The 27,359-nt window shown below is 40.5% G+C and overlaps 1 protein-coding gene across 1 annotated transcript in view; it reads left to right on the forward strand.

The window, feature by feature from the left end:
• Positions 1-8,320: 8,320 nt before the first annotated feature.
• PRKAR2A (protein kinase cAMP-dependent type II regulatory subunit alpha) overlaps positions 8,321-27,359 on the forward strand; it is a 60,029-nt gene continuing 40,990 nt past the window's right edge. Inside the window, exon 1 of the mRNA XM_017820600.1 lies at positions 8,321-8,586. Coding sequence (XP_017676089.1) covers positions 8,337-8,586 — 250 coding nt within the window. The 5' untranslated portion in view covers positions 8,321-8,336. The remainder of the gene's footprint in view (positions 8,587-27,359) is intronic.

Raw genomic sequence — 27,359 nt, forward strand, 5'->3', positions numbered from 1 at the left:
GAAAGGAATGAATCACAAAACACTGTCAAGAAATGATGGAGTCCACAAGCCCCTTGACGACACAGAATCAGTGATGGACAGCAGCTGTGCCTGCTGTGCATCCTTGATCCAGTCATCTTTTCCTGGAGTTGCAATGCAAATATGACAATGTATCTTGTTAAGCTTTCATAACAGAATTTATTTGGATTTACCTCCTTTGTAAACAGATGACAATGGAAGTTATCAAAGTGTGAATGTACAGAGAATTTTCAGGGAAGGGAAAGACTTTTCCACATCGGTGTGGCTGTGATTCTGGCACAGCCCCTGCATGCACACCCCAACATAAACACTTCAGGCTGACTGAAGGAGCAGGAGGAAGTACCACAGAGGCAGAGTTGCTCATGGAGCAAAGTGTACAGTAACAACATGATTAATTGCTCACAGTTCAAGATTTGCAGAACAACGAATCCTTTTGCAAACACTTGGGATTTCTACAGTATAAATAAATAAGTATGAATATAACTCTTATTGTAAAAATAAAGACAATTCTTTATTAAATAGCTTTTAGTGATAAAATGGAGTGCAATGAAGAGATTTCTATCAATGAAAAAGAATCATCTTTAATTGAAGATAGTTAGAACAATGCCTGACAACAAAGTACTATACTTCCTAAAATTAGTATTAAATATTCATTAGTTCACAATGATGCTGTGAGGAAAGATATAGAGATTGAAGGTATTTTACATATATTCACAGGACACCTTGTAAAAGGATAATATTTTTGCACTGCAAAGCAATGAATGGGTTCCTAGAGCCATTCAGAACATAGTCATGTATGGATGTCACTGATATCACTGTCAGGAGCAGGGAGATTGCTGTATTTGCACCATCAGTCTCACCTCCTGAGACTCGGTTTGATCAGTAAGAGCTCTTAATAACTACACAAGTTAAAAGATCTTTAAAGATTTAGAGATAAATATTGCCAGCACGGCTATGAAGATCTTCCCGTACGGACACTAGGTGTCAATGGAGAGACACTTCGAAGCAGCTGCAACAAAAGGCAGTGCCGTTGCATTCTCTAAAACCACATTCTTCTTTTCCTTTTTCTAATGCAACTCTTCTGGGCTGATAGCTTTGGGAATTAAAGTCACAAAAAAACCCCTCAGGAGCAGCATGTACACGGAACACCCATCCAATCAGTGTCCGATGCAGATGTGATTTAAGTCCTAGTTGAAGGCAGCAAGCATTTTTCAGCTCTACAAACCAATCAGTTTTTTGCTGAGACTGACAAAGAGGGATCTGAACATGGTGAGATGGCCTTATAATCCTCTGTCTTAGATGCTGAGACCACCCATTTCCTTGAATGAAGACAGCCAGGATGCAGTCAAACAGCAAATACTTTTATAAAATTTAAGAATCTAAACTGAATTGGAAAAAACAGCCTAGAAGTAAGAAGTTTCATGTCTCCCTTATCCTCCCCTGAGATACAGAATCCTCTGTCAACATTTTTATAATGTACCCAAAGCACAGGATGTGAAGCATGACAGAAAAATGCAATACCAACTTCTTACTGACTTTCTCTGAAAACTAAAAACTGGTTAACTGAGCTTCATGCTGCGTTATGAGTTTAATTAAAACAAGTGCTAACAGCTGTAATAGGTCTCATAAAAGGGCTTTCAGAGAGAAATATAAAAATTTGGGGATTTGGTGGATAAAGCTCATTTATTACTGTTGCAATTTACATTTAATACTGCAATTTTAACACTTGTAATTAGTTAACACAACATGCTGAGCTGGTAGAATGAGCCCCTCATGTACCACCCACTGTAGTACTGTCCCTTGTTTGTGTACAGCATTTCTGTGCATGGGGTGGATCTGTAGGTATTAAAGAGCAGGGCACAAACACTGGGAACAGACAGGAAGATGTGTTAATGGCTTCTTGTGGTGCCAATAAAAGAGGGTCAAAGAGCAAAGACGCTGTTACTCTTGTTTCAGCGAGGGATCAGGCACTGCAAGAGGAGGGAGAGATTGAGGCTCAGTCTGGAAGGAGGCTGAAGGTGCCCCACCGGGGGAGTTAAGCAAGATGGGGTGAGAGATAGGTTATGAATTTGGGGTAAAACCTCAGAGGCAAAGTTTTGGGAAGGGCAACAGTTATTTAACAAGCAGCTGGTGAAGATGTATGACAAATGGGCAAATGCCAAGTGTGAGAAATATTTAATAACAAGCAACGGACAAAGGTGACAACAGAAGATGTGAAAACACGAACTGTAGCAACAGTGACAGAGCAATACGTGTCTGGGGAGTGGCAGGTTGGGATCCAGTAGAGAAATGCTCATGACCTGAACTGTGTCAGGTGGAAATGTGAGAAGGTGGGGAGGAGACAAGGATCTACATACAGCAAAAGACAGTTCCAGATTTATGAGCAAAGGCTCAAGGAAGAAATAAATGTCAGAGCTCTTGGTGTGACAAACCCCTTAACTTCAACAAACTTGTGTTTGAACAGGTGCTGCTGGAAAACACAGACAGTAATTGATATTTTGGATTTAGATTAGTCTTTGAACAACTCACAGGGAGGTTAATTTTATTTCTTCTCTTAAAACAAAACAATCTAAAAACCTTTTACCATTATTTAGTAGCAATGTCCATGAACTCTACCACTGACAGAGCCATCCAGCAGGATCAGGGCTATCCAGTGAGTGACTGGCTACTGCAGGATGTGCACAAAGGTCTGTTTCCACCAGCTCCCTCTGCCCAGAATTCACACCAACCTCAGTGGAGAAGTTCTTCATGTAAGTTTTCAGTGCTGGGGGCAGAAACTAAACTACAACCAAAACGAACCAACTGCTTAGCTCAGTCCTTATTTGAATATCCCCTGTTTACACACCAAAGTGCTGTTGCTTAGGGCTTCTCTGATGTGGGAACCATAAACTCTACATCTGCTACTTAGTGTTGCTCAGGGTAGTTTAAACCTGGTCATCCCACACATCTTATGTCACAGGTACTACTTCTATCTAGATTCAAACATGTGCCATTTTATGTCATAAGTATGACACAACAGAGATATTTCTTTTTACATCTAGGTAACAGCCAGGACAAATGTTTTACAAAATCTGGCATTTTAAAGTTGATGTTTTCTACTGCCTGAAAAATTGTAATTGCTACCAACAGAATCAGTGTTTTCTGTGTTCATAAACTAAATTATGGCAATGAAAATGTGGACATTTATACAGGTGTTTCTCCCAACTCAATACTTTGAAATTTATCAACAAATGCAGCAAAGTATCTTTCCAAGAATTATCCAAAATATTTTTGATGGACTAAAGGCAATGTCAAGGTAACGTATGTCAGCTTCAAAAAGCTTATTTTTTTTCTCTGGTCTTTGTACTATTGCTAGACAGTCCTATATGATTTATTGAAATATACAGTACTCAAACTACTAACTCTATAGGCTAACAAAAATGCATACTAATTCTTGCTTACTGTCATAAGCAAACTGACTGGTTAGAGAACCAAAGTTTGGTTTCTGAGGTTTAGCACTTGCCTAGGAAGAAAACCAAAGAGAGACAGGAGAAGCAGTTTCATCTTGCACGCTGTGTTGAAGGATCTCTGTATCCTGGTAGCTAAGCCTGGGATCACTTTGGGTTTTTTTACTATTTCTTTTGGTAAAATGAAAAATCCAGAAGGTTTGTGTACATTATGCACAAAGTTACATGATGTTTATGGACATTTACAGCCACAGGAGAAAGCACTGGGTAGAAGAACAAAGTTTGAATGTCAAACATAGAACACTTAAAATGTGAAACTATGCATGTTTCTTACAATGAGGGTGGTCAGTCACTGGAGAAACAGAAAAAGGGAAGTGGGAATTTTTTCATCTCTTTATGTCTTAAAATGAAGATTGGATACCTTCAGTTCACAATGATGTGGCAGCCAAAAAAAAACCCAAGGAAAAGTGTCAGAGAAATAGTCAAAATAGTCAGCATCATTTTTCAGCTGTGTAAAACCAGCATGAGCCCACATTTTGGGATGTGGAGACCAGACCTGCACACAGTGCTCATGAAAGACACAGCAAAGTTGAGCAGGTACAGAAAGGAGGATTTAATGTGACTCTGGGGATGAAGCAGCTGCTTTTGGAGGAGAGACTGGTAGGACTGTAAGGCCTTTATTTTGAGAAGGCTGAAGCAGAAGGGCAAGAGCAGGATTTCACCTTGTTTGCAGAAGGCTCTGAACCTACCTGTAGTGGTGTAATGGTGTGGGACATGCCCAGCTTGAGGGGGCTTGCGTGTCTCCTACAACAACACACAACAGCTCTACTCCAGGTAATTAATCCAATTCCCCTTAAACAAGAGATTGTGTTCACTAATACCAACCATCAGAATATTCAGTGTTTTCTTGCATTATCCTTGTACGGAATTTGAAGGCAAGTGTAATTAATCCAAGATGTACGTATGTTTATATAGAGTCTGAGCTCTAGCTGGTGCTGACAAGTTTATGAGAAGTGAATTATTACTTGTTATAAAAGGATTTATTTTACTTTTTAAGGAGCCAGTCTGGAGGTTTAATCTGATTATTTTATCCCTGTGCAAGACTACACAGACTATTTTGCTTTTTCTGCTTGCAACTCGGCTGGTCCTGCCAGCAGGACAAGCACTGAAGCTCCATCACAGTTTCATTAAGGGTGCATCAAAGTCACACAGCACTGGGTAGGGCAGGCAGAGTGAAGGGAAGAGACCTCAATATTTGGGAGCACAGGCACGTGATAAATATGGGAATATTTTTCAAACATTAAGAAATTATTAGGAGAAAATGTGATACTGAAATATATATATTTTGATAGGAATGCTATGGGGACCAACTTCATCAGCCACACAAGTCTTATCTAACTCCACAGTGGGTGCTGAACGTGCCATGAAGACAGTGGAAAGAAATTGCATTGGTAATGCTGCCTGAATTAAAAACGTTATTATAAAGGGGATCAAATTAAGGCTGCAAGTGCATTTCCTAATTTATTTTCTACCATTCTTTTAATGCGAATGCTTATTATAGTAATAATTAAAAAAGTTATGCAAATTCAGGGTGAAAGAAGGCGTATGATGAGCTCTATGTATGCGCAGCAGGCAGTATTACAATTAACTTGATCGCCGACAAGTTTCTCACATATTTGTGCCATCAATTCTGATGCTCACAAAAAAAGTGTATAAAGAAACAGGGTAAACTGTGGCGTAAATCAACTTGAAAATGTGCTTCACGTGACCTTGGATGCTTCTGATTTTGTCCGTTGACCTTCAGAGAAGGCTAAACACTGCTCTGCTCTTTACTTTCCTCTGAAGCTGATTAGCTCTGTGTGGACATATAAATATCAGAAGGCCAATACAATGCAGCTCTTCAGAGACTTAACACTATTTACTGGCAACACATTTTCTCAAATAAATAACCAGATTTATATCCACAGGCACAAATGAGAGAAAATTGCCAACAAATGCTAAAAGCTAATATAAGAGCTGACTGGTGCCAAAAGCAGGCAATTTTTTGTCAGGTGGCTGGCTGTTGTGAAAGAGAGTGAGAAAGAAAAATCAGTGTATTCCCTTGGAATCAGACTTTCCCTTTCTTCCTCTGACGCTACTTGCCAGTGCTTTTTATTGGCATTTTGTTTTTCCATTTCTACAGCACTTTCTACCTTTCATTTTTACCTCCTCACCACCAGCAATGTCTTCAGCACCCAACTGGCAAAGGAAAGATCTCATCAGAAATCTTTATTTTGTGGGGGACTAACCAGATACAGTTTTATGGTTGATCAGATCCTTTTCCCTGTATCAGTTCTGTCAGTATTTAAAGAAGGTATATTGAACAGTGAAATGCGCTCTTATATTGTTTGAGACCACCAGACAGATAACACTGTAGGAGTGGCAAATAAAAAATCAGTGTCAATTATCTTTTGAAAAAGAGGATACAGCAACTGTTATTCCTGCTGTAGAAAAGAATAAAAATTAAGAGAAATGGCTTTATACAAAATATTGGATAAACTGGTGAGATAAATCTATCTCCTGTGCATTTTAAAAATTTGTTAATTTTGTATGGATACAAGATGTAATTTTACTCCACATAAAAATATGGGACCTGTATTACAGCGAGCACCTTTTAAGTGCCATGAGATTTCCAACTGGCACCCCTTGCTGAGAATAAAGTAAAAGCACTGGATGGGTGTTCTGGGATCCACTGCTGTGCCCTCCATGCAGCAGCCATGAACAGGATATCTTTGTATGGGAGTGTGGTGAGAACCATCTGGATAAGCAAGGGGACCCTGGCACATGAGCAAACAAAACCAAAACACAGTACACTGCCTCAGCCAATTCTGGGCTTCTAAGCGAAATTTTGTATTTTGAGCACAAGTTGATTTCTGCTCTTTTATTGTTGAAACAGAAGAAGAATTAAATAAAAATATTTACACTGACAACGTGCAGCGGTGTCACTAAGCCAACATCCGTATTCCCCTTGACTCATGTTTGTACAGGACTGTTTTCTCCCAAGACGAGGTTTCCAGCAACGTCAAACCTTAAAGGCTGATGGCTCCATGCCACACAGCCCGTTGCCTTCCCCTGGGCATCTGCCAAACACACAGATAACAGGTTTTGGGCAATGAAGACAAGTAAAAATCTGAATAAAGCACATCCAACAATATACAAACGGGTACCTCCAAAGCTCACACATATAAGCAATTGTGAGAGGGTGGGGAGGTGCTGGCACAGGTTGTCCGAAGAAGCTTTGGATGCCCCATCCCTGGAAGCGTTCAAGGCCAGGCTGGACAATGCTTGGAGCAATCTGGTCTAGTGGAATGTGTCCCTGCCCACGGAACCAAATGATCTTTAGGGTTCCTTCTAACCCAAACCGTTCTATGATTCTGTGTTTCAATTTCTCTGAAATTCTTCATCTTTAATGGTTTATTATTAAGCAGATCAGAGCTATTGCCACCATGTCATTATGGCTCTATTCAGGTGTGAAGAGCTGCATGCTCCTTCTCTTGTGCTCACTTCTTTTAAGAATTGTTCTTTAATGCCTTAATTCTGACAAGAAACTAGAGGGGTGGGAGGTCCTAAATCAAACTGCTACCAAGAATTAGATTGAAATTTAGATTGGGTCTGACCAAGGTCAAAGAAAAACAACTTCTCCTGCTCCTGGGGGACCTTTTAAACACCCTGACAGGCACCTTGAGGAAAGAAAACCTCTGTCCTTGGCACTGGTGAGGTCACACCTCGAGTCCTGTGTCCACTTCCGGGCCCCTCACTTCAAGAAGAACATTGAGGTGCTGAAGTGAGTCCAGAGAAGGGCAAGGGAGCTGAGGAAGGGTCTGGAGCACAAGTCCTATGAGGAGCAGCTGAGGAGCTGGGGTTGTTTAGCCTGGAGAAAAGGAGGCTCAGGGGAGACTTTATCAGTCTGTACAGCTCCCTGAAAGGCGGCTGTAGCCAGGTGGGGATTGGCCTCTTCTTCCAGGCGACTGGCAACGAGATGAGAGGACATGGCCTAAGGCTGTGCCAGGGGATGTTTAGGTTGGACATTAGGAAGAAATTCATCACAGAAAGGGTGATTAGACATTGGAATGGGCTGTCCGGGGAGGTGGTGGAGTCACCGTCCCTGTAGGTGCTTAAGAAAAGACTGGACGTGGCACTCAGTGCCATGGTCTAGTTGACATGGTGGTGTTTGAGGTTGGACTCGATGATCTCAGAGGTCTTTCCCAACCTAACTGATTCTGTGATTCTGACAAGAAATGAGAGAACGAGGTCACAGACGGGAAATAAGAGAAAAATAACGAGGAGGTAGCGACGGCCAGGGCCTCCCTGCCTGGTCACCGAGCCGACCTCCCCGGCTTCCCTTATCCCGCCGCCAGCTTTGGTCCAAACGCTTCCCGACACGGCACAAACCCAGCCCGAATCCCGTGACCGGGGGAGGGGTGTTAACGGCGCGGGCAGAACCGTTTTCCAAAGAGCTGAACCGTCTGCGCACGCTGCCAGCCAGCGCCGTCCCCGGGCCCCACGCCCCGTGCCCCACGCCCCGTGCCCGTTCCCCTGTCCCGGTTCCCGTCCCATTCCCGGTCCCGGGGCCGCTCCCGCGGTGACGCACGCGCCCCCCCCACCCCTCGCGCACGCGCGGCCGCTGCCCCGCGCCCGCTCCCGCGCCCGCTCCGCGCCTGCGCGGCGGGGCCGCTCCCGCCCCGCCCCTCCCGTCCGCGCCCCGCGCTCGTGTGACCGGAGCGGCGGGAGTCGGTCCGCGCCCGCCGCGGAGGCCCCGAGCCCGCACTCACACCGCCGCCCGCGGACGGGGCAGGGGAGGGAGGCCAGGCGGCCTCCCGGGCGCCCGGCACCATGAGCATCGAGATCCCGCCGGGCCTCACCGAGCTGCTGCAGGGCTACACGGTGGAGGTGCTGCGGCACCGGCCGTCCGACCTGCTGGGCTTCGCCGCCGACTACTTCGCCCGCCTGCGGGATGCCCGCGACCAGGAGGCGGGCGGCGGCCGCAGGGTGGTCAGCTTCGACGGGGAGCCCATGCAGACCGAGTCCAACGGCGACGAGGAGCCCGAGCGCGGCGACGAGGACTCGGACTCCGACTTCGAGCGTAAGTGTGGGCGCCGCCGCCGAGGCGGAGCCGGGGGCGCGGGGTCGCGCCCGGGGGATGCAGCCCCGGGGCCGGCGGCCGCCTCCCCTCCCCGTTCGGTGTTTTGCCCCGGCCGCCGCCGCCCGGGCAGAGCCGGAGGGAGGCAGGGATTGAATGGGGGAGAGGCTCCGCCGCCGCCCGGGCCCCGCGGTAACACCGCTCCCGCCCCGCGGGTCCCCGCGGAGCCCCCGCCCGAGCCCCGGGGAGCCCCGACCCTCTGGCCGGAGCCCCTTTCCCGGGGCGTCCGGGGCTGCCCCGGGCGGCCGAGCAGCCCCGGGGTCTGACCGGGGACCGCCGGGGAGCGAGCGCGCTGCCAAGCATGTGATAGGGAAGATCATGTGTTATTGTGCAACCTCTCCTGTACTTATTCTTGCGTTTCTGTCTTTAAATCGTTGTGGACGAGTGTAGTTTTTTTTTTTTTTTTCCCCCACTGAAGCTGCGGTTGTTTATTGCCGCTGTTGAGCTTTTAAAGTGGTTATTATAAAGCAGCGAAATAACTTTCGCTATTTCGCGACGTATTAAAATTCAAAGCCACCTGTATGTTCCTCTTTATGCTGTCACTCTCTAAGATAGATAAGATCCTTAACCTGAGCTGAATGAAACGCCACTTATGATACTTCCATTTTTATTCTGTCAGAACGTACTGTGTGTGTTGTGCTATGCAGAGCATTTGTCATTTGGGCTGTAATTGAGCTTCAGTGCGAAAAGTTGTTTAAAATGTTTGTGAATGGTGGTACTTGGCACACCCAGAATTTTGGACCTGAAATCACTGAATGCTCTTTTGGTATTAGAAAGTAGTTTAAGGGGAAGGGAAAGGTGAGAAAAAGTGTGCTTTTCCTAAACTTTCAGTGCCCTCGATTTGAGGTCTTGTGCCCTTGACCTATAAGGGGAGTAAAGGTTTCTGGCTTTTATTGATAGAGGATCCCCTTTTAGACCAATTAGTGGATGTCACCCTGTGAATGAAGTGTGCTCTTAATGCCTATTCTCTGGTTAACAGTTTTAGAGAAACAGGAAGAAATTAAGCTATAGAACAAGTAATTGTTTTTGTTAAGGAAGCCTTGAGACACTGGCTGGTTTTTTTTGCAGCCCTTTTAGACTGGCTACTTTACAAAGTGAAACATACTTTTCAGTTCTTGAAAATAGACAACCTAAACAAGACATGGAATATGCGAGAGGACAAGAGTGAAACGTGCAGTCAGAGTGAATTAAAAAGCAGTTTGCAATTACTGTCTGTATTTGAATTTTTATTTTTTCTAATGAGAGAGAAGTTCTGTTTAGGGCATGAAGAAGAAAAGATGAAAGGTGAAGGGTAAAGAGGTGGACACTGGCATTGACTGAGTTGAAGTTAATGGCATGTTCAAGTATGAGCACAGATCATGGAAATTACAAGTGATTTTTTTTTTGTTCTGCAACCAAGTCAGCAATGTCTTCAGACATCTCTAAATATAAAAAAGGTATAGTTTCTTGTAGAATGTATTATTTTAAAATTAAGCTCCAGATTAGAAAAATTGCAGTAAGTAATTTGATGTAATTTTTAAAAATGTTCAATATCTTTGTATATAATGTTTTCCTTTAAAAAAAAAAGGAACCTAAACACAAAAAGCCCCAAAAAACCCAACCGAAACAAAACCCCATTCCACCAGAACTGTTAATGTCTTTGAATGCACCTTTGCTATTTAGTGATCAATTTGCCTAGTTTTAGGGTTTGAAATAACCTTCTTCAGGGAAGTAAGTGTAAAATTTTCCTGGTAAATGTTGCAAGTACAGCTGGAAGGATCCTCTGAAGTTAAATGTTTTCAAAGAAAAATTTAAAAATTTGATGGTGGCAAACAGCTTTTAAAATACAGCTTTACATTGTGAGGCTGTCCAGAACAGAAGGGTGGTTCCTTTGCTTCAAGTTTCTGCTTATCATCTTTCTATCTTAGTCAAAGAGAAAATTAAATTAGGAAGGCACGGCAGTGTCACTTGTTGTAGGCAGAGCCCTTTAGGCAAGTGGCACTGCCTGTAATGCTGTCTTGCTTATCTGAAAGCCCATACTGTTTCCTCCTTGTGGTTTCCAAGACCTGGGGCAGGAGCAGTGCCATGTTCTCTTCAGGAGCAGGCGAGGATCCCTCTCTAGGGTCAGGGAAATGATCCTTTCTTGCATTGTTCAACAGTGTGGGCGACAGTCAACCATGGCTGTGTGTTTGTTATTTAGGGTTCTGTTGTAACTGTTGTCGTGTAAGGCTCTAAAAATGAGAAAGTGTTAAGTCAGAGGTTCTGATATCTCTGATGACTGTTATAGATAGGAGCTGTGCCTTGCTGTGGAAGACTAGATCCTGTGTGCTCACACACTGCTTAGTGTTTAAAGGACACTTGGAAATAGAGAAAAACACACAGTGAGAGACTCAGATAACTGGACAGATCTGAGTACTGTTTATTAAGATTGCAGTTTTTCATCTTGGACAACTTAGGACAGACAATTAATTTCACTGTGTTTTCCTAGGTTAATGCCTTCTTACCTTAGAGTTGCTGAGATAGGTCAAATGGATGTTTTAAACACATTTCCAAGGCTGTTTTTAAATATAAAGATGAAACTGAGCAATTGTTTTTGTAAGTTGTTATGCTAAGGAAACTTGAAGCTAGTTTAAGTATATACCCCTATTGTATATGTTGGGAGTAGGAAAGATGTCTGCAGAAATAATGTGCTTGTCTTAATGTGTCTCCTTCTTGTACAGCATTAAATCTGAGCATGTCACTAGGCTGCACCTGCATGCTGAGAGTGAGAACATTTTAGATAAGTTATGTGAGGGTTTTTTGTATGCTTTGAGAGAGTATGGTAATAGAAGCAAGAATAACTCAAAGTCAAAAGGAGCTCTTGGCCTTTGGTGTAAATCATGTGGCAAATGTCTTCATGTACTCATAGCGACACCAGTGGTTCCTTTGCTGCCGTAATAGCACTCCATCCAGGTGGTAAAAGTCACTGAAACAAACGAGACTACAAAAAAGACTTGTATTTTCTTGTCATGCTTAAGAAATTACTTCCAGGTTTATGTTCGTTCTCTGATTCCTCCGGAGTTTCATCCTTCATTTTAATTGTTTTTGTATATGTGATCAAAGGACATCGGGATGTGGCTGTTCAGCAGAGTGGATTGTAAGGAATGTGTGGAAATGAAATGATGATAGTTGTGGGGGAACCTCCAGAGACATTTATTCACTGGGCTGTGGCAGAGAATTTTTACATTTGAATCTTTCCTCAGAACCTTTATTTCATTGGTATAACTGCAAAATTGACAAGTTGATAGAGTTGGGAAAGGTGCAAAGTGACAGCTTCAAAAATCAGGTTGAGGACGTAACCAAGGATGGATATGTATTCTGAAAGTGTGTCCTTGACCATGACACTTGTACTTTTAACAAGGAGGCTCTGAAGGGATGTGTTAAGACTGTGAAATTAAAGACACAGAAATGGTCTGTTCACTGTTTGAGTCATGGCTTTGGGAAACCTGTCGAGGAGGACACCTGAAGGAAGGCAGGGAGCTCTCCTTCCCTGTCTATTGAGGCAGTTGCACAAAGGTGCAAAGTGCTGCACCATTAACTTTCTGTTTTGTCTCCTTGTTTGTAATAGTAAACACAACTGTCTTTGTTCTTGAAGGTATTAAATATAACAGTGAAACTAAAATATTTTTGGGATTATATACTAGCTTGAGCAACTCAGGTGTTTCAACTAATCACAAGTATTTTAGTGCAAATCAAATTTTTCCTTCCCAGGATTTCACCTTGATATTGAAGGAAAGATTATGTGCTTTTCAGCTGCTCCCTGAGCAAAAGAGAACCCTTCTTAATATTTAGCTTTTGAGATAATCCTCTTCAGTATGCTCTGTTTTTGTGAAGGGAAGTGGTGCATATGAATCTGGATGGACAGGTGAAAAGATCCTTTAGTTCTGCACTGAGCTGCTCAATTAAAATTCAGAGATTTGCTAAATGTCATCTTTAAAACATCAACAGGATATCTGAGCAGAAGGGAGTAGGGAGATGCTCTTTTACATTGTTAGATCTTGAATGTGATACAGAATAAGAGTTCAGTCTGCCTTTGAAATATTTATTTTTTAATTGTTAAGAGAAGAGCTTAATATTAAATTAAACCTGTTTCAGATTGCTTATCTTCTTATTCTTAAGCATCATTTGCTTATGATTTCTTTTTCTGTACTGGGCTGATACATCCTGTGGAATTCCTAAGGAGTTACTCCTTTACATCAATCACAAAGCATTTATGCTCTGCCTGCATCAATTCACAAGTCATACATAACTCCTTCCTGTTTTCTTGAAATGAAAATTTCAAGAAAATGAAAATTTTCATAATAAAATGAAACTTATTGAGAGATAGGAGTTGGATGATATTAAGAATTTTGCAGTATAGGATAAGAAGAATAGTGGTCCTTCTGAACAATGCTGTTCGAGCTTTCAGATGTAATTTGAATTCATGTGTTGCTGTGAGATACTATCAGCTTTAAAATGAAAGTTTTTTTTTTTTTTGGTCCATAACATTAAAAGAGCCTTTCAGTGCATTAGGGGTTTTGTACAGAATAATTGCATTGTATGATGCAAATCCAGTCCAAAGAGGAGCTACTTTATTTAAAGTCTAGGTAGCACAGTGAGCACTCTCATAATCTGATGATTACTAGTTCTGTGTCTTTTTTTTTTAATAATATTTGTAACAAAGCTGTTCTGTGCTCTGCTTAAGTAGTCTCTAGATTTTTAGGGAGATGGAGGAAAAAGCTATAGATCAATGGTGGGCTTGTCAGTGCTGGGTTAATGATTGGACTCAGTGATCTTTGATCAGTGATCTTTTCCAACCTAAACAATTCTGTGATCTGACTGTATTAAACCTTTGAATTTGGTACACAAAGAAAGAAATACACGTGCTTGCTTCATGTTTTAAAAGGTTGTATGTGTAAGCAAGCCTAGCAACCTGAAGGTATAGAAGAAGCTTTAGAGTTTTATTTGTTCTTTGATCTCCATCAATGAAATCAGTTATAAAGCAAAGTATCTTGAACGTGTTTAACATAAAAATACCAAGTGAAAGATTACTGTTGTGCAGCTGCTGTACTTGCATGTCTTTGCTTTTGCAGAGGCAGTTCTCCCTGACTTAAATCTGAAGGATTAAGTAGAGTAGCTGCTGTTAGTACTAATGGAACTTCACTCCCTATATTTATCTTGTTCTCACAGGGGAATTTTGAAGATAAACTAAGTATTAAGGAAGACTGATCTCACTTCTCTTTAGTTACTTGGACAAAACATCTAAAGGTTTTTTTTTTCTTGTCTGGAGGTCTTTTTGCTTCTATATTTGTTTATCACAATAGAATTGCTTTTCAGCATTTGCTCTTAAGGTTGTAATTACTCTATGACAAGGTGAGATTAGGAATTTTTTTAACTAAGTGATGTAGGTCTAAGAAAGCCAGCAATTGTAGCTCAGTGGGGCTTGAAGGAACATTTCATCAGTAATCTTCAGTACAAATGAAAATTTAATTAAAATGTATGTGTAATATGTTGTTCTTACCTAAGATAGTAAAAGAACTGAAAGTATGAAGTGAAGGGATAAAAGCTGCTGACTGGCTGAGAAACAGAATTGTAGATGAGTTGACTGAAATTCAGCTATTGCTGGATATTGCTAAATGTATATTGGTTTACATCAGGAAGGAGCAACTTCTGTGTTAATTGTAAAGCTACATTTCTTGGAATTTAGACATAGTACACTTGGTGCTGATGCCAGGACGTTACAAATAACTCTGCTATTATTCCTATAGCACCTATTAGACAGCTCTTAACGACCTATCTCAAGAAAGATATCATCTTATTCCAGTTTGCACTTAGTGGCTTGACATAATTGTTCTGCCTTAAGTGATCAGTATGTCCTAAAATATGAGGAAGCAAGCAGTGAATTTTTTTTTTGTTTTAAATTTCTTTTGAATTTGTATTTGTAATCTGTTGCATACTAGTAACTTTTCACTTAACTCTTAAGCTTGATATTTCCTGAAATAGCTTTTGATACTTGCTGTAACTGTATAGATAAATTAAGCTGTAGATTCAGTATCTGCTGTTTTAGTATCCCGCTGTTACTTTGGGTAAATAGAAACTTTATTACTCTTACGTGCTAGCCTCTGCAAAGAGCGTAACTAACTATGAAGGAAGTGGATAACTAGCCTTTGTAAATAATTGTTGAATTCTTAAAAGCTTTTGCTTCCGTGTTGAAAAAAGCTTATTGTAATAAAAATTGTATGAAACTTCTAAAATTGGATTCTTCTAGCTGGTTCTAAAATTAAGCTAATGGAAAATATTGTATTGCAGTATTAGATATTGTACTGAACACAAGCTTCTATTTAACTTGGCTATTTTTGTTCATTTAATAAACTAATATTAGAGTGCTGAGACAATTCTGTCAGTGTTGCAGAGTGCCATCTTCCCCTTGTGCTAACACTGAAGTTTAGTTGTACCCTCTTACCTAAAATAGAACAATGGAGATCTCGGGGAAGAGGAGGAGACAGCAGAGAAGGAGCTCACTTCAAGCTATTCACCAGTCAGTCATTAAAAAGCATTAATGTCTAACAAAGAGCAGTTGCTCATTATTCAAATGAAGACTGGAAGTGTAGCCAAGATGAGCTATGAATGTTTCCCACTGGCTTTAGTAACGTTTTCAGCTTCATGAATGATCATTCATATTTTTTTGTGAAAGAAGAGGGAGACAATAGCAAATATAGTTCACAAACGTATTGGTTCCTCTTTTAGAGCAATGTTATTCTTGCCTCTGCAATGGTCCTTTAGATTCCTTTGGTTGTTCTTTGTGTTCCATGCCTGGCTTTGCATCAGTATTTCCTTGGTAAGTAACAATTGTTTGGTGGTTTTTGATACATCAAGATTCTTTGATTCATGTAGATTTAATTGTTTTCCTGAGGTACTGTCAGTTCCCCAGTAAATGGTGTGTACTCTTCTGCACTCTGCAGTTTTTGTGTCTTTATGCATCACTGTAATCTAAACAGACAAGGTAAATAGTGAATCACAGGAATATTAGTTAGAAAAGTGACTGGTGAGGAATTTGGAAAATCTGAGTATGGACAAAACACTGACATATAAAAGACTCTGGCAGCAAGATACTAATTCTACTAAAGGGATGCATGCTTCTGAGATCCCATAGTGCAAAAGGATCTTTTAAAAGTAAAGATCTGAAAGAAGTACTGCTGGGTGGAAACTCCAGAAATCTGTTATGCAGAACGAGCAGCTGTTTTGTGGTCATTGGTATTTTGTTTGTGAGGTTGTGAGAACTGTGGTGATGATGGCAGTGTTCTCTTGTGTGCTTTAGTGGGAAGGATACTTAAAAGAGAAAGGAGATTAAGATGAAAGCACCCTGTCTTATAGTTATCATGCTGCTAGGACATGGCCTCTGTTTCATAAATATACCCTAAATTGTGTATAATAAAGGCCAGCATTGTATCAGTAGCAGTTTTGCTGGTAGCCCTTTCCAGACTGGAGCATTTCTGTTCTATATAGAAGTTACAAATGGTGAGTAGTGGCAGTTCTCTGTGCATAGACTTGGAAATTCCCTTTGGAATTTGAAAACATCTTTAGGAAGAATCTGTCTTCAAGGCATGTGGGAGGGAGTGCAGGTATTCCTTTTGTAGCATTGCTTTTATCATCATTTAAAAACAACAACAAACTTGGGAGTTATTTTTTTAAAAAATGATAAACCACTCTCTGTTCTCTCATTTTATTTCCTGGTGGCTTGAAGAACAGCTTTGCTTCTGTTTGGAAATGGTCTCTAGCCTGCAGGGACTGGCATGATGTCAGGTTTTGATGTGAGGTCATCTTACACAAGTCTGGAACCTTGCACTCCTTTTTGGGTGTTTGCGAGGTCCAGACCAAGATGGTCCATGACCAGGGGCCTCGTCAGCAGAACTGAGCAAATTGGCACAAAATCTCTCTCTAAACTGTTGTGTGAAGAAGGATTAGAATTGCAAGTTGGAGAGGAAGTGCATGTTCTTCCATGCCTAACTGTTCTGTCCTTCTGTGTGTTTGAGCCGTTCACAGAGAAGGATTGCAAAGCTTGAAGTCCTGCTGCTCTTGTTGCAGAACGTTCTAAAAACTTGTGGAATTTGTGTGGGGAGCAAAATATGGGTTTTGGATGAGGGTTGAGAAATTACTCTGTAGTTTTCCTGTGCATTTTTGAATCAACTGTAGTGCCAAGTTCCTTGTTCTTGGTGATTGTATATTGACAGACTGCTATAAAGCAGGATGTCACAATGGCCCTTCATTTCCATTTTGGTTCTTCCTCCCTTGGGACAGCATATTGTTTTGTGCTTCCTATGAAGAAAACTGTTTTCCAAAGAAGCAATTTTAAAAAAGAAAAACACAAACATTTTTGTGTTATTTTTTCTGTTGAGGCTTCAGTAAACACTTACTACTGTGGCAACACTTGTGCTAATCTTGACCATTCAGGAAGAACTGCTTCCTCAAGGACATGCTGTAGTGGAAGGAGCTGGTCGATGTCAGGTTGTCATGGGTGTGGGGGGTACCCCTCTGAAAGATGTCTTCTGGACAGCCCTGGAATGAAAATTCAGAGATGGAGTTACCTCTTTCCTTCCCTCCTTCTTTCTTTATTAGAAAATCATTGTTCAGAAACAGGTTTTTAGCAGTTGATGTTATCAATGTTTCTGATTAAAATCCGTAAGTATTTGTAACACTCAAAGTTTTCTCAGGTTATGAAATTATGAACGATGTCTCATTAAAACAGATTAACGTTTAGTCTTCAGTCTTTGACATCTTTGGGGAAGAGTAGGGGAGAGATTCCACAAGTATCCTTGTTCTAAAATGTTGAAGCTTAATGCTGTTCGGAGTGGTGATGTTCAGAGCCCAGTTTCTGAAGTGTATAGCAATTATGCATCACTGGATATAATGTTTTTAATTCTAATCTTGAGATTGTGTAACTTTATCATAAGCAGCCATAAGCTGGACTTCAGTTTCTCATGTATTCTTGTAGGAGCATAATAATTTTAGTTTCTTATCATTGGAAACATTAAGTGCTGTGCCTTGTGTAATTTTTTCGTGGCACTTTGAAATAATGTAACTTTACATGGTATACTGGTTTTGCTAGTGATTTAAACTTTTCAGAGCTTTCAGGGGCAGACAATGTTAACTTGTAATAGCTGAAAGATCTGCAATGTGTTCGTTTGTTATGAAGCAGTGTTTGACTGGGGGGAGTTTTAGACCAGAAGTTCTGCTGCTAAAAGTCAGTTCACCTGGAAGCTGAACCTTGTAGCACTTGCCATCTGCTGCAGCTCACTTTTTTTGTGGTTACATCCAAACTTCATGTCAGAATGAATGTTATTTGTGCAAGGCTCTTGCAGAGTCTTCTGACATCCATGAGCATTGTTGGAATGGTGCTTAGGGATGTGGTTCAGGGGTGGATGTAGCAGTGTTGGGTTTATGGTTGGACTTAAAGATCTTAATGATCTTTTCCAACCTGAATGATTCAGTGATTCTGTAAAAGAGGCTTTTTCCTGGTCTGGGTAGAACATGCTGATTTTTTTTTAAATTATTTTTTAATTTTTTTTTTACTATTATCCCTTCTTAGGAAACAGAACATATCTGTCTGTCTTCACCCTTCCTCTTTCCCAAAAATCCTCTTCCTGTGAAAGTGCACAGGATGCAATTACTGGAAGTATGTGTGGGGGGTTGTCTGTCAAAATACTTTTTCACATGGAGATGATTCTTTTTACAGCTATATGTTTTAAGTAACTTGAATGTTGATTTAACGTGGTTAGAAGTGTAAATCTGAAGGAAGAAAAGCGATAAAATGCGTTATTTTGAGATGTGGTACAGAAGTTATTTTTGTTCCTCATTTGGTTCTGTATCGTGACCTGAAGATTGCCCAGATTAGAAGTTTAAACTGTTTTAAATTTTAAAACAGACTTATTTAGAATCTACTCAAATTTATTTATACTTTATTTACTAAAAGCAGCTGTAACCAAATTACATCTGAATGAAACAAGCTTCACTTGTGAATTATTGATGAATATATTGTACTAGTAATGAAGCAGTACTTCATGTTGTATGCATGTAGTATCCCAGAATTGCCAGAGATGTTAATGATGCGTCTGTAGAATCCCTGATACTCTTCTGTACCTTCTCTCTGATGAGTTTGTGCCACCCCTCAGTCCTCTGGCTGTCACCCTCCCTCTGTAAATCCTGTGCACCTCTTCTATCACTAATTTAGGTAAATCTGTATGTAACAAGGACACAAATTGTGAGTTGGTGTGGAGGTTTTGGTGTGTTGGTTTTTGTTTTTCCTTTTTTTTTTTTTTAAACTGGAAAGCAATTCACTTCAGCTGCAAATGTATCTGGAACCTTTTACAGACAACTGACCAACGTTTTCTCATTTTCTGGTGTTGGTTATTAAAAAATGTGGTATGGTACATGATAAATTTTTTTTCTTCAGTTTTTCTTTTTTGACATATCACACACATATGGGAACACTAGTTCTTTGAATACATTTTTTTTTAATTTCACAAATCAACAACATGTCTTCAGTCTTTTTTAAGCACTTAATAATAATGAAAAAAGCCCTGTAAAAATCAGACTTCAAGAAGAATTGAGCCAGCTCTTTAAATTGTTGGTTTTTTGAGAAGGACTTGTTTGAGGAAGGTCATTCACAAACAGTTCAGGCAAGAATGAGTCTTCAGTGGTGATTATGTGTGTGGGAGAGTGCTAAATCCTAGAAAGCAGTTACAGGAAGGGTGCAGAGGTTATTGTAGCTGATCAGCCCATAATAGATGCCTTTTGTGACACTAGCTAAGAGGGCTGATAAACATGTTGCCTAGGATGGGGATGGTCATAGGCTTTTATGTGGCATTACTAGAACAAGCACTAGTTCAGTATGCTGTAGTAGGGTCATCACTGAACATTTTTTAAAATGCCCCAGGAAGTGCTCAGTTTGCAATTATGAAGAACGTGCCCCTGGTAAGAACCTGTAGAAGCCCAGTCTATTTCTCAGCCTCCCTCTTCCTACTGTTTCCCTCTTCCCCCTTCAAAAAAACTAGACAAACAAATTAAATCCCAACAGCCCCAAACTTGTACAGTGACTTTGTCAAAATTTATAGTTACCTACTGGAAAAAGGATGTCTGAAACTAGAGAGTCCCTTAATACCTGTACCTGCAGATGAATTTTACTTCAATTTGCCTTCTCTTTGCCTATTGGAACTTAAACTGGAAGTAAAGCATGGGTTTTAATGGGCTATGGAGTATCTTTATGGAATCACAGAATGGTTGGGTTTGGGAGGTTGTCTTGCCTGACCCCCCTGGGTAAGCTGGGCTGCCTGGAGTGGTTGTCCAGGACCATGCCCAGATGGCTTTTAAGTATCCCAGAGGATGTAGACTCCAGAACCAATCTGGGCAACCTATGCCAGTGCATAGTCACCTTTACAGCAAAAAAGTGTTTCATGGTGTTCAGATGGACCCTTTCTGTGTTTGAGTTTGTGCCCATTGGCTCTTGTCCTGTCGCTGGGCACCAATGTAAAGAACCTGCCTCCATTGTCCTTCAATGCCCTTCAGGTACTGATAAGAGCTACCCTGAGCCTTATCTTCTCTAAGCTAACAGTTCTACCTCTTTCAGCCTGTCCTCACACAAGAGATGCTTCAGTCCCTTCATTGTTTTCATGGCCCTTCGCTGGACTCTGTCCAGTGTGTCCATGAGTCTCTTGTGCTGGGGAGCCTCGAACTGGACACAGTGCTCCTCCAGGTGTGGCCTTACCAGGGCTGAGTAGAGGGGAAGCACCACCTCCCTCAACATGGCAATGTTACACCTAAAGCAGCCCAGGATTCTGTGAAACTCACATTCCTTGCCTGGCATATACAAGTGTGCTTATGCCCTGATGTAGATGTGGATGTGTGAGATTAGGCTCTGAATCAGCTTGAAGTGACACTTGATGCTGGAGTTTCTGATTGAAATTCCTCGTGCTCTTTTATACAGATCAAGTCAGATGACAGCACAGCCCATTGCAGCCTTGTCTTATGTAAAAACACGCTATGTTTCATCATTCAAATCAGTAGTGACAGCAGGAAATGGTAATGAAATGTGAAGTGACCCAGGCAAAGAACTGTGGGCTTTTGTGTGCCTCTTTTACCTGTAGGAAGCTATTCTTGAATTGTACCCGGATGCCTATAATTACAGAATCCTGAACTCGGGTTGACCTGGCAAGTGTAGCTGTGTAACAAGCCTGCTGGGTATATAAAACACCAGGCCCTCTCAGTGTTGCTGGTTGTTTCTGCTGAGCTTCGAATCTTCTGCTCCATATTTTTCTTCTAAATTGCTCTTTTGTAGAAGTAGTTCAGTTATAGTTGTTTCATGCTGTCTGTCACATGAGATACACCTGACTGTGAGAGTGGCTTCAATCTGTTTTGTCTGAGACTAAATAGCTAAGAGGCGAAAGGAAAAGCTTCTTACACTGCATCGCATCCGTAACTGCCCACGTTAATTCTTCCTTTCTGTTCTAGTCCAAACTTGGAGCAGACCAGCTGTACACCACTGATGAAAAAGGCTAAGACCAGCCCTTTTTTCCTTGGCATTGGAACAGATTGGAAGTACCAGTACAATCAGTGGTGAGCGATAGGCTCATTGTGTGCTCGGGTTTGGGAGCGGAACCTTGCTCTGTCCTCTCATTTGTTTTCTTTTTTTCCTTTCTACCATAATGTGTTCTAGAACGGTTGTAGATGTACAAGTACAGGCTTGAGACTAACCATGTGTGTATGCCCTGACCATAAGCAATTGTGTCTTCCCCTTCTGTGTAATTCCCTTATCTGTGTTGGGAGCTGCACTGAAGCTCAGAGGATCCATAACCCAATTAGTCTATCAGAGAAGGGCACTGGAGTTAGAACAGTTGGATCACAATGACTGCATTCTGATGTTGCCTCTACTCGTGTAATTATTTTTGTGGCAGCACAGCTATTTACCTTAATGAGCTGTGGTCTTGAATTTTTGTTCTATTCCTGTTTATTACGATACAATGGCAAAGGTGGTGGAAGACGAATTCCCCAAGAAAACGCGTCTTTCACGAAAAGCAAGTGTTGCTGTTCTTAGAGTTCCTACGTCATATTTACATACTGAGTAGTCTTATATTTCTTGCAACGTGTCTAAAATCAGTTTGTCAGTATAGCAATCAGTTGCTTGTATTGGACAAATAACTTCAGTTTATGTGTGTATACATATACACACACATACAGTTTTCTCTCTATAGATTGTCATTCACTGCCATTTTTGTCAGAACCTTACAGCAAAGTACAAGCTGAAAATACGCAGATGATTGGAAAAATGTAGTTTTATGTTACCATGGTTTGGCAAGAATTTGAAGCAAATGGTGATACTGTTAACTCAGTGCTTTTTTATTCTAAAAAAAGGTAACTACATTGTTCATTCTAGAATAATTAGTCTGACATTGTAGGAAAGTATCTTTATTCACTGAATGCACCTGTTAATCGAATTATTTTATTCAGGTGCTCTTACATCCTTAGCAATGCTTGAATTTTAGATTTTTACAAATGCTTTGAGCTTCTCTATGTCATTTCAGTTTACTTTGTCCCCTTTTGTGTACGAGATAGATTTGCTTAAGTATCTGTCATAATGAAAGATGTGAGTGTTCAGTTGTATCAATTTGTTGGCTCTCTGAAAATTGTGGCTGAATATAAACCATATTTTGCTCATAAGTAGTGAGGGGGCTAGTAAACTGTATTAGTTATGGATATGATAATAAGTATTTGATTTCTCATGATAGCTTTTATATCCTGATACCACATTATCTAAAGAAACTATCAGTCTCAGTAGGACTTTATACTGAGCCTGCCAAGCAGCTGCCAAGTGCAGATAGCCAACATTTACATTCAGTGTTGTGTGATGGTAGCTGAGACATGATTCCAATTAAAAGCTTGGTCTGCACACTGCAGATGTCTTCTGAATATTAATGTGCACTACAGCCTGAGCAGATGGAATCTCTTTAAAATACAATGTAGTGAATGTAAAATTAAGGTTGGATTTCTGTTGAAAACTAATAGGCAGTCAAAATTTTTCTTGTCTTTGTTTTTGACTGCTAATCCACATGCATATCTGTGTATCGTCATAACTTTTCTTTACATATAGGAGGAAATCAACTCTTCATTATGCATTAAAATAAGAATACTAAAAATATGCCTTATTGAAGTTTTCTCAAATGCCAGATGTACCTAGAAAAATATTAGGAATACGTGCGACATTTGCTATGCCTTAAAATATGCCTCTGCCTAAAGGACAGAAAATAGTTGAAATGTAGGATGTCCATGAATTATTTAAGGAGTTCTTAATTGAGGAAGGCTGTGTAAAAATATACATAGGTGTTTGTATTGAGTTGGGATTCGGAGATGTTCTGTGAGGTGTATTAGGAAAAGTACATCCTGCACAGGAGGGTTAGAACAAAACCAGGGAATGAAGAGAGTGACAAGAACATCAGTGGTGCACTGCCCAAACTTAACTGTCAGAAGACAGCAGCAATCCAGCTGGGAAAGTGCATGGATTAATTACTGAAGTATTTACTGTGCTTCCATGGCAGTCCTTGAGATATGAAGTAAAGCCTTGGTAGTAGGAACAGATTAAAAGCTGTGAAAATAAAGAGGGTAAGTGTGGTACTGAAACTGAAAGCAGAAGGCTTTCAAGGTGAGTGGGAACTGTAACTTTCCTCTTTGCTGCTGCAGTTGTGTTTTCCTCTGGGGCAGAATGCAGGTGTGTGAGGGGAGGGTACAGGGGGAAGAGGTTATAGAAAAGGCAGTGACAGGAGGTGTGAAATACGTGGATCCAGTACACTGCTTCACTCACTCGTGTTATTGCTGCAGCTGTGACACCCTTTTCGTACTTCATTTTACAATTGCTTATACCTCAGGCTGTGTAAACACTAAAGCCAGTGCCACTGATAGCATTTTCCACTTCATCCCTATTACTTCAATGGAGATTTCCCCCCAGATCTACATTTGGATTATGTTTGTCTGTTGTAGTTACGTTGCCTGGGTAATATTTCTCAAATTTACTGGCCTAGCTGTAAAGAAGAGGTTCCTGCCTTCAGCAAGGGTGTTCAAGAGATACATGCATACTTTCAGAGACGTTGACTTGTGTGCTATTCCTGAGGATAATATTAATTCAGGAGTGTTTTTAAAATCCAGACTATAGTGGGGCAGAGAGCAGAGTTGCCCATGAGGTTTGGGGGAGGACTGGTTTTGATTGTGGTGTCCCAGAGTGCAGATGTGGGGACCATCTCCCTTAGGGAAAAGTGTAGGAATTGCCTCCTGAATCTGCCCTACCTGTTGTGAGGTCTTCTTTTGTTGCTGTCATTAGTTTTCACAATGATGTTTAATGCATTCAGATGTTCAGGGTAATGGTGGGACTTTTAATTAGGCTTCTGAAAAGGGAAAAACAAATCCTCTTGACTGATTTCAGTGGCAAGTCAGGTGTGACTGAGACTGTGCTCTTTGGGGCAGTGACTTATGTACCTTGTACTTAGCAGTGGCTCTGTGCTATGATAGAATGCAAATTTAATAGTAGTGATATGTTAAAAAAATTCTTGAGGTTTATATGATTTTTTTTTTTTTTAGCCTTATTCACATTGCATTCACTTGTATACAGTTCATTATTTTGTGGAAAGAGTTTTTTTTCCAAGAGGTGCAGTCGGAAATAATAAAAATAGAGTAGTGTGCTAGACATAGTTAAATGATGGGTTTTATGACTCATTTAGGAATTATCTCCAGGATTTCCAAGTATGTTTGGTGAAACTTAGCTTTCCAAATAAGCCGAAAGAGGTCTAAGTGTGGTTAATTTGTAACATAGAGCAACGACTTTGCATCTTAAAGCCAGTCAAAGGATAAAAATTTGGTCAAAAGTCTTTAGGGTTGGATATTTTAAGAAGTATGGGGAGGTCAAAGAAAATCAAAAGCTATAGTAAAAAGCCAGCTGAAATATGAAAAATATTGCTTTAAAAGAACTGTGCTTGTGAGAGTCAAATGTTGCTTCAAACAACTCTTCCAAAGTTTGTAAGGAAAAGATTTCAGACAAAATTTGTCTTCATTACATTTCAAAAATCCTAAGTACCCTGAAGTATTAATCCTTCTGCCTAATCCATCTCTGATCTCTGGTGGGACAGGAGTCTGGTAAATAAAGAAGTGACACTTGAAAGCAGGACTGGTAAGATAGAAGGGAAGAGTTAGTCAAGAGACTTGGAAAAAGGAACAGGCTGTTCTTTGCCGCTGCACTTAGACATGAGGGTGAGTTGTCCATGTTTCTTACTGATTGGGAAATGCCTTATGGGTCCCTAGATAAGATGCAGTCTTCTTCTGTAAGAAGTATTTATTTTAAGCAAACTTGCAGTTATTTCTCCTTGGTGTGATGTTTCCATTTCTCTGTAGTCTCATTCTCATCTTTGACCCTTTCTGGCTTTTTCATTGTCAGACAATCCCTGTGAAAGTCACTTTTAAGGATGTTCAGTATCTTTGCTTTCTATCATCTATTTAATGTTGGGCTTGCAAGCTTAACTTTTCTGATAATACTAATGTGGCTGCTTAGGTTCCCTATCTCTGAAATGCCTTCCTCTTTAAGCTTGCACCTAAAGCCCAAACAAATTTCCCTTTTTCACTTGCTTTGTTGTACCCTTCAGAGTCTTGCCTCCTCTGACAATGCTTTGAAGATTTGTCAGCTGCTTCTTTACTCTCCTGGTTCTCTGCAGCATCCTTCCTACTCTGTGCAGTGTATAATTTTGTCTTTCTAAAACTTGAAAACATTCCCAGGTCTTTCATTTCAGTCTCTGACAATCTCTGTTGTAGTATCAGCATACGGTTATATCTTTAATCACTGTGAAATGTGTCCTTTCAGCTGAGATTGTACCTCAGCATGGGGAGTTTTTCTAATTTCATGTCTGTAAAACAAGTTGCTATCTCTTTGATCTTCATAATATAGATTACTCTCATAAAAAATGAACACACACAAAAAAAAGTGCTGTGTTTGGCTTGATCTGAGATGTCAGCAAGAAATAGGAGAGGGCTGTGGGTCATACCATTGCAATGTCAGATAACACAGAGTGCTGCTTGATAGGTGTTTGTTCTCCTGTACTTAGGCTTCAGTCAGGCTGTATTAACTCCTGAATTCTGAGAGCAGAGTTCGTTGCATAGAAGGGTCATGGTCCTTTTTTGTGTAAATTAATGTCTGCTGAGAAACATAATCAAAATAGTACCATGCAGGACTGTTCAAATTCAGTTGTGGAAAGAGAATATTGAAATAGGGATACATTTTTCTGAAGTATCTTTAATTTAAAAACAAACAAACAAAACTCTTAAAATCTTAGTCAAGAAATACCGTTATAACCAGAGGTTCACCCAAATTCCTTTCAGTTATTCAGGTAAAGATTTCTTTCTTGAATTTGTCAGCTGTTTAAAGTCTGTCCATTCCAGAATGCCTATGAATTTTTCTTCTGTATTTAAAAACCAAAAAAGAGCCAACCCAAAATAGCACAAGAACTTTAACTTCATAAAACGTCTTTCACTGACTTAAGGGCCTTGCTGATTGACTCAAATTTTCCCTTCAGAAGTTGCTGCATTCTTTCTACTAGAGGGGTTCTAAAAAACTTTGAAAGCAAGGGTCAGGGGCTCTTTTAAGATGAATGTTTCTTCATCTTCTGTCAGTAATTTTTAAATCGAAATTTAAAAAAATCAATTAAATTGGAGACCGGGATGTTTTGCTACTTTGTTTTTATATTTTGTTATCTCTTGCTACTGATGACAGCTGTTTTTCAATACTAGGAAATAAAAAGGTATCTGTGCCTCTATTACTTGTCCTGCAGCAGAGAGGAAAACAGTGTTTAATAGTAATGTAATTTTTGTTGTTGTTTTCCAGCTCAATAGATGTGAAAGTCTCTTACAGAAAAGCAAAGTGTGTGTGTACACAGACAATCAGGGACCATGTTTTCCATTTTTCTGCCCTTTTTTTTTTTTTTTTAATTTTCCATACTCCCTCTGAAAACTCACTTCTTCCTTAGTGTTCCCTGACCTTTTGTCTTCCTCCAAATATCTGGCATGCTTCAGCTGACACCATCAGGGTCTCTCCTGCCTGTCTCTAACTAGGTTCTAAGTTTCCATGCTCTTCTGGTGGGGGTGGGTGAGCAGAGGAATAGAAGGAAAAAAAAAGGGTACCTGTAAAACCCTGTTCTGTTTCTATCTGTTTTGCCTTTCTGGAAGAAAACTTGACGTGGACTGTTGGGTTCCAGAGCTGCCTCTGGAAAAATTGTAGTAGTTTGTAGCCCCAGTCACGCTCCCCACCTTATCGAGCAGAGATGTGGAAGGGAAGTGGAATCTGCCACTGTCTAGCAAAGACATCCTGAAGGAAATAATGAATACACAACTATTATATTAGAAATATTCACAGGGAACCCCGTTATTTTACTTACTTGTCGAAGGGGAAGGTTCAGATTGGTATTCATTAAAGTATGATGGTGTATCTGATGATGAAAGTCTTGTTTCTGCTATAGAATTACTTTTTAATTGCCAGGATTCGTAAGAAGTTGATAGTTGAACCTACAAGTTTTCTCAGAGTTGTGATGGTTCCTTATCTATGTATGTCCATTAACATCTTGGTGTGTAGAAAAACAGTTTGACAGCTGTAGTCTGGCACTTCCTTATCGTAACTTGATATAACATTCCACAGAGACAGT

This window comes from Lepidothrix coronata, unplaced genomic scaffold (genome assembly GCF_001604755.1).
Source record: "Lepidothrix coronata isolate B3197 unplaced genomic scaffold, Lepidothrix_coronata-1.0 Scaffold84, whole genome shotgun sequence".
Lineage (NCBI taxonomy): Eukaryota > Metazoa > Chordata > Aves > Passeriformes > Pipridae > Lepidothrix > Lepidothrix coronata.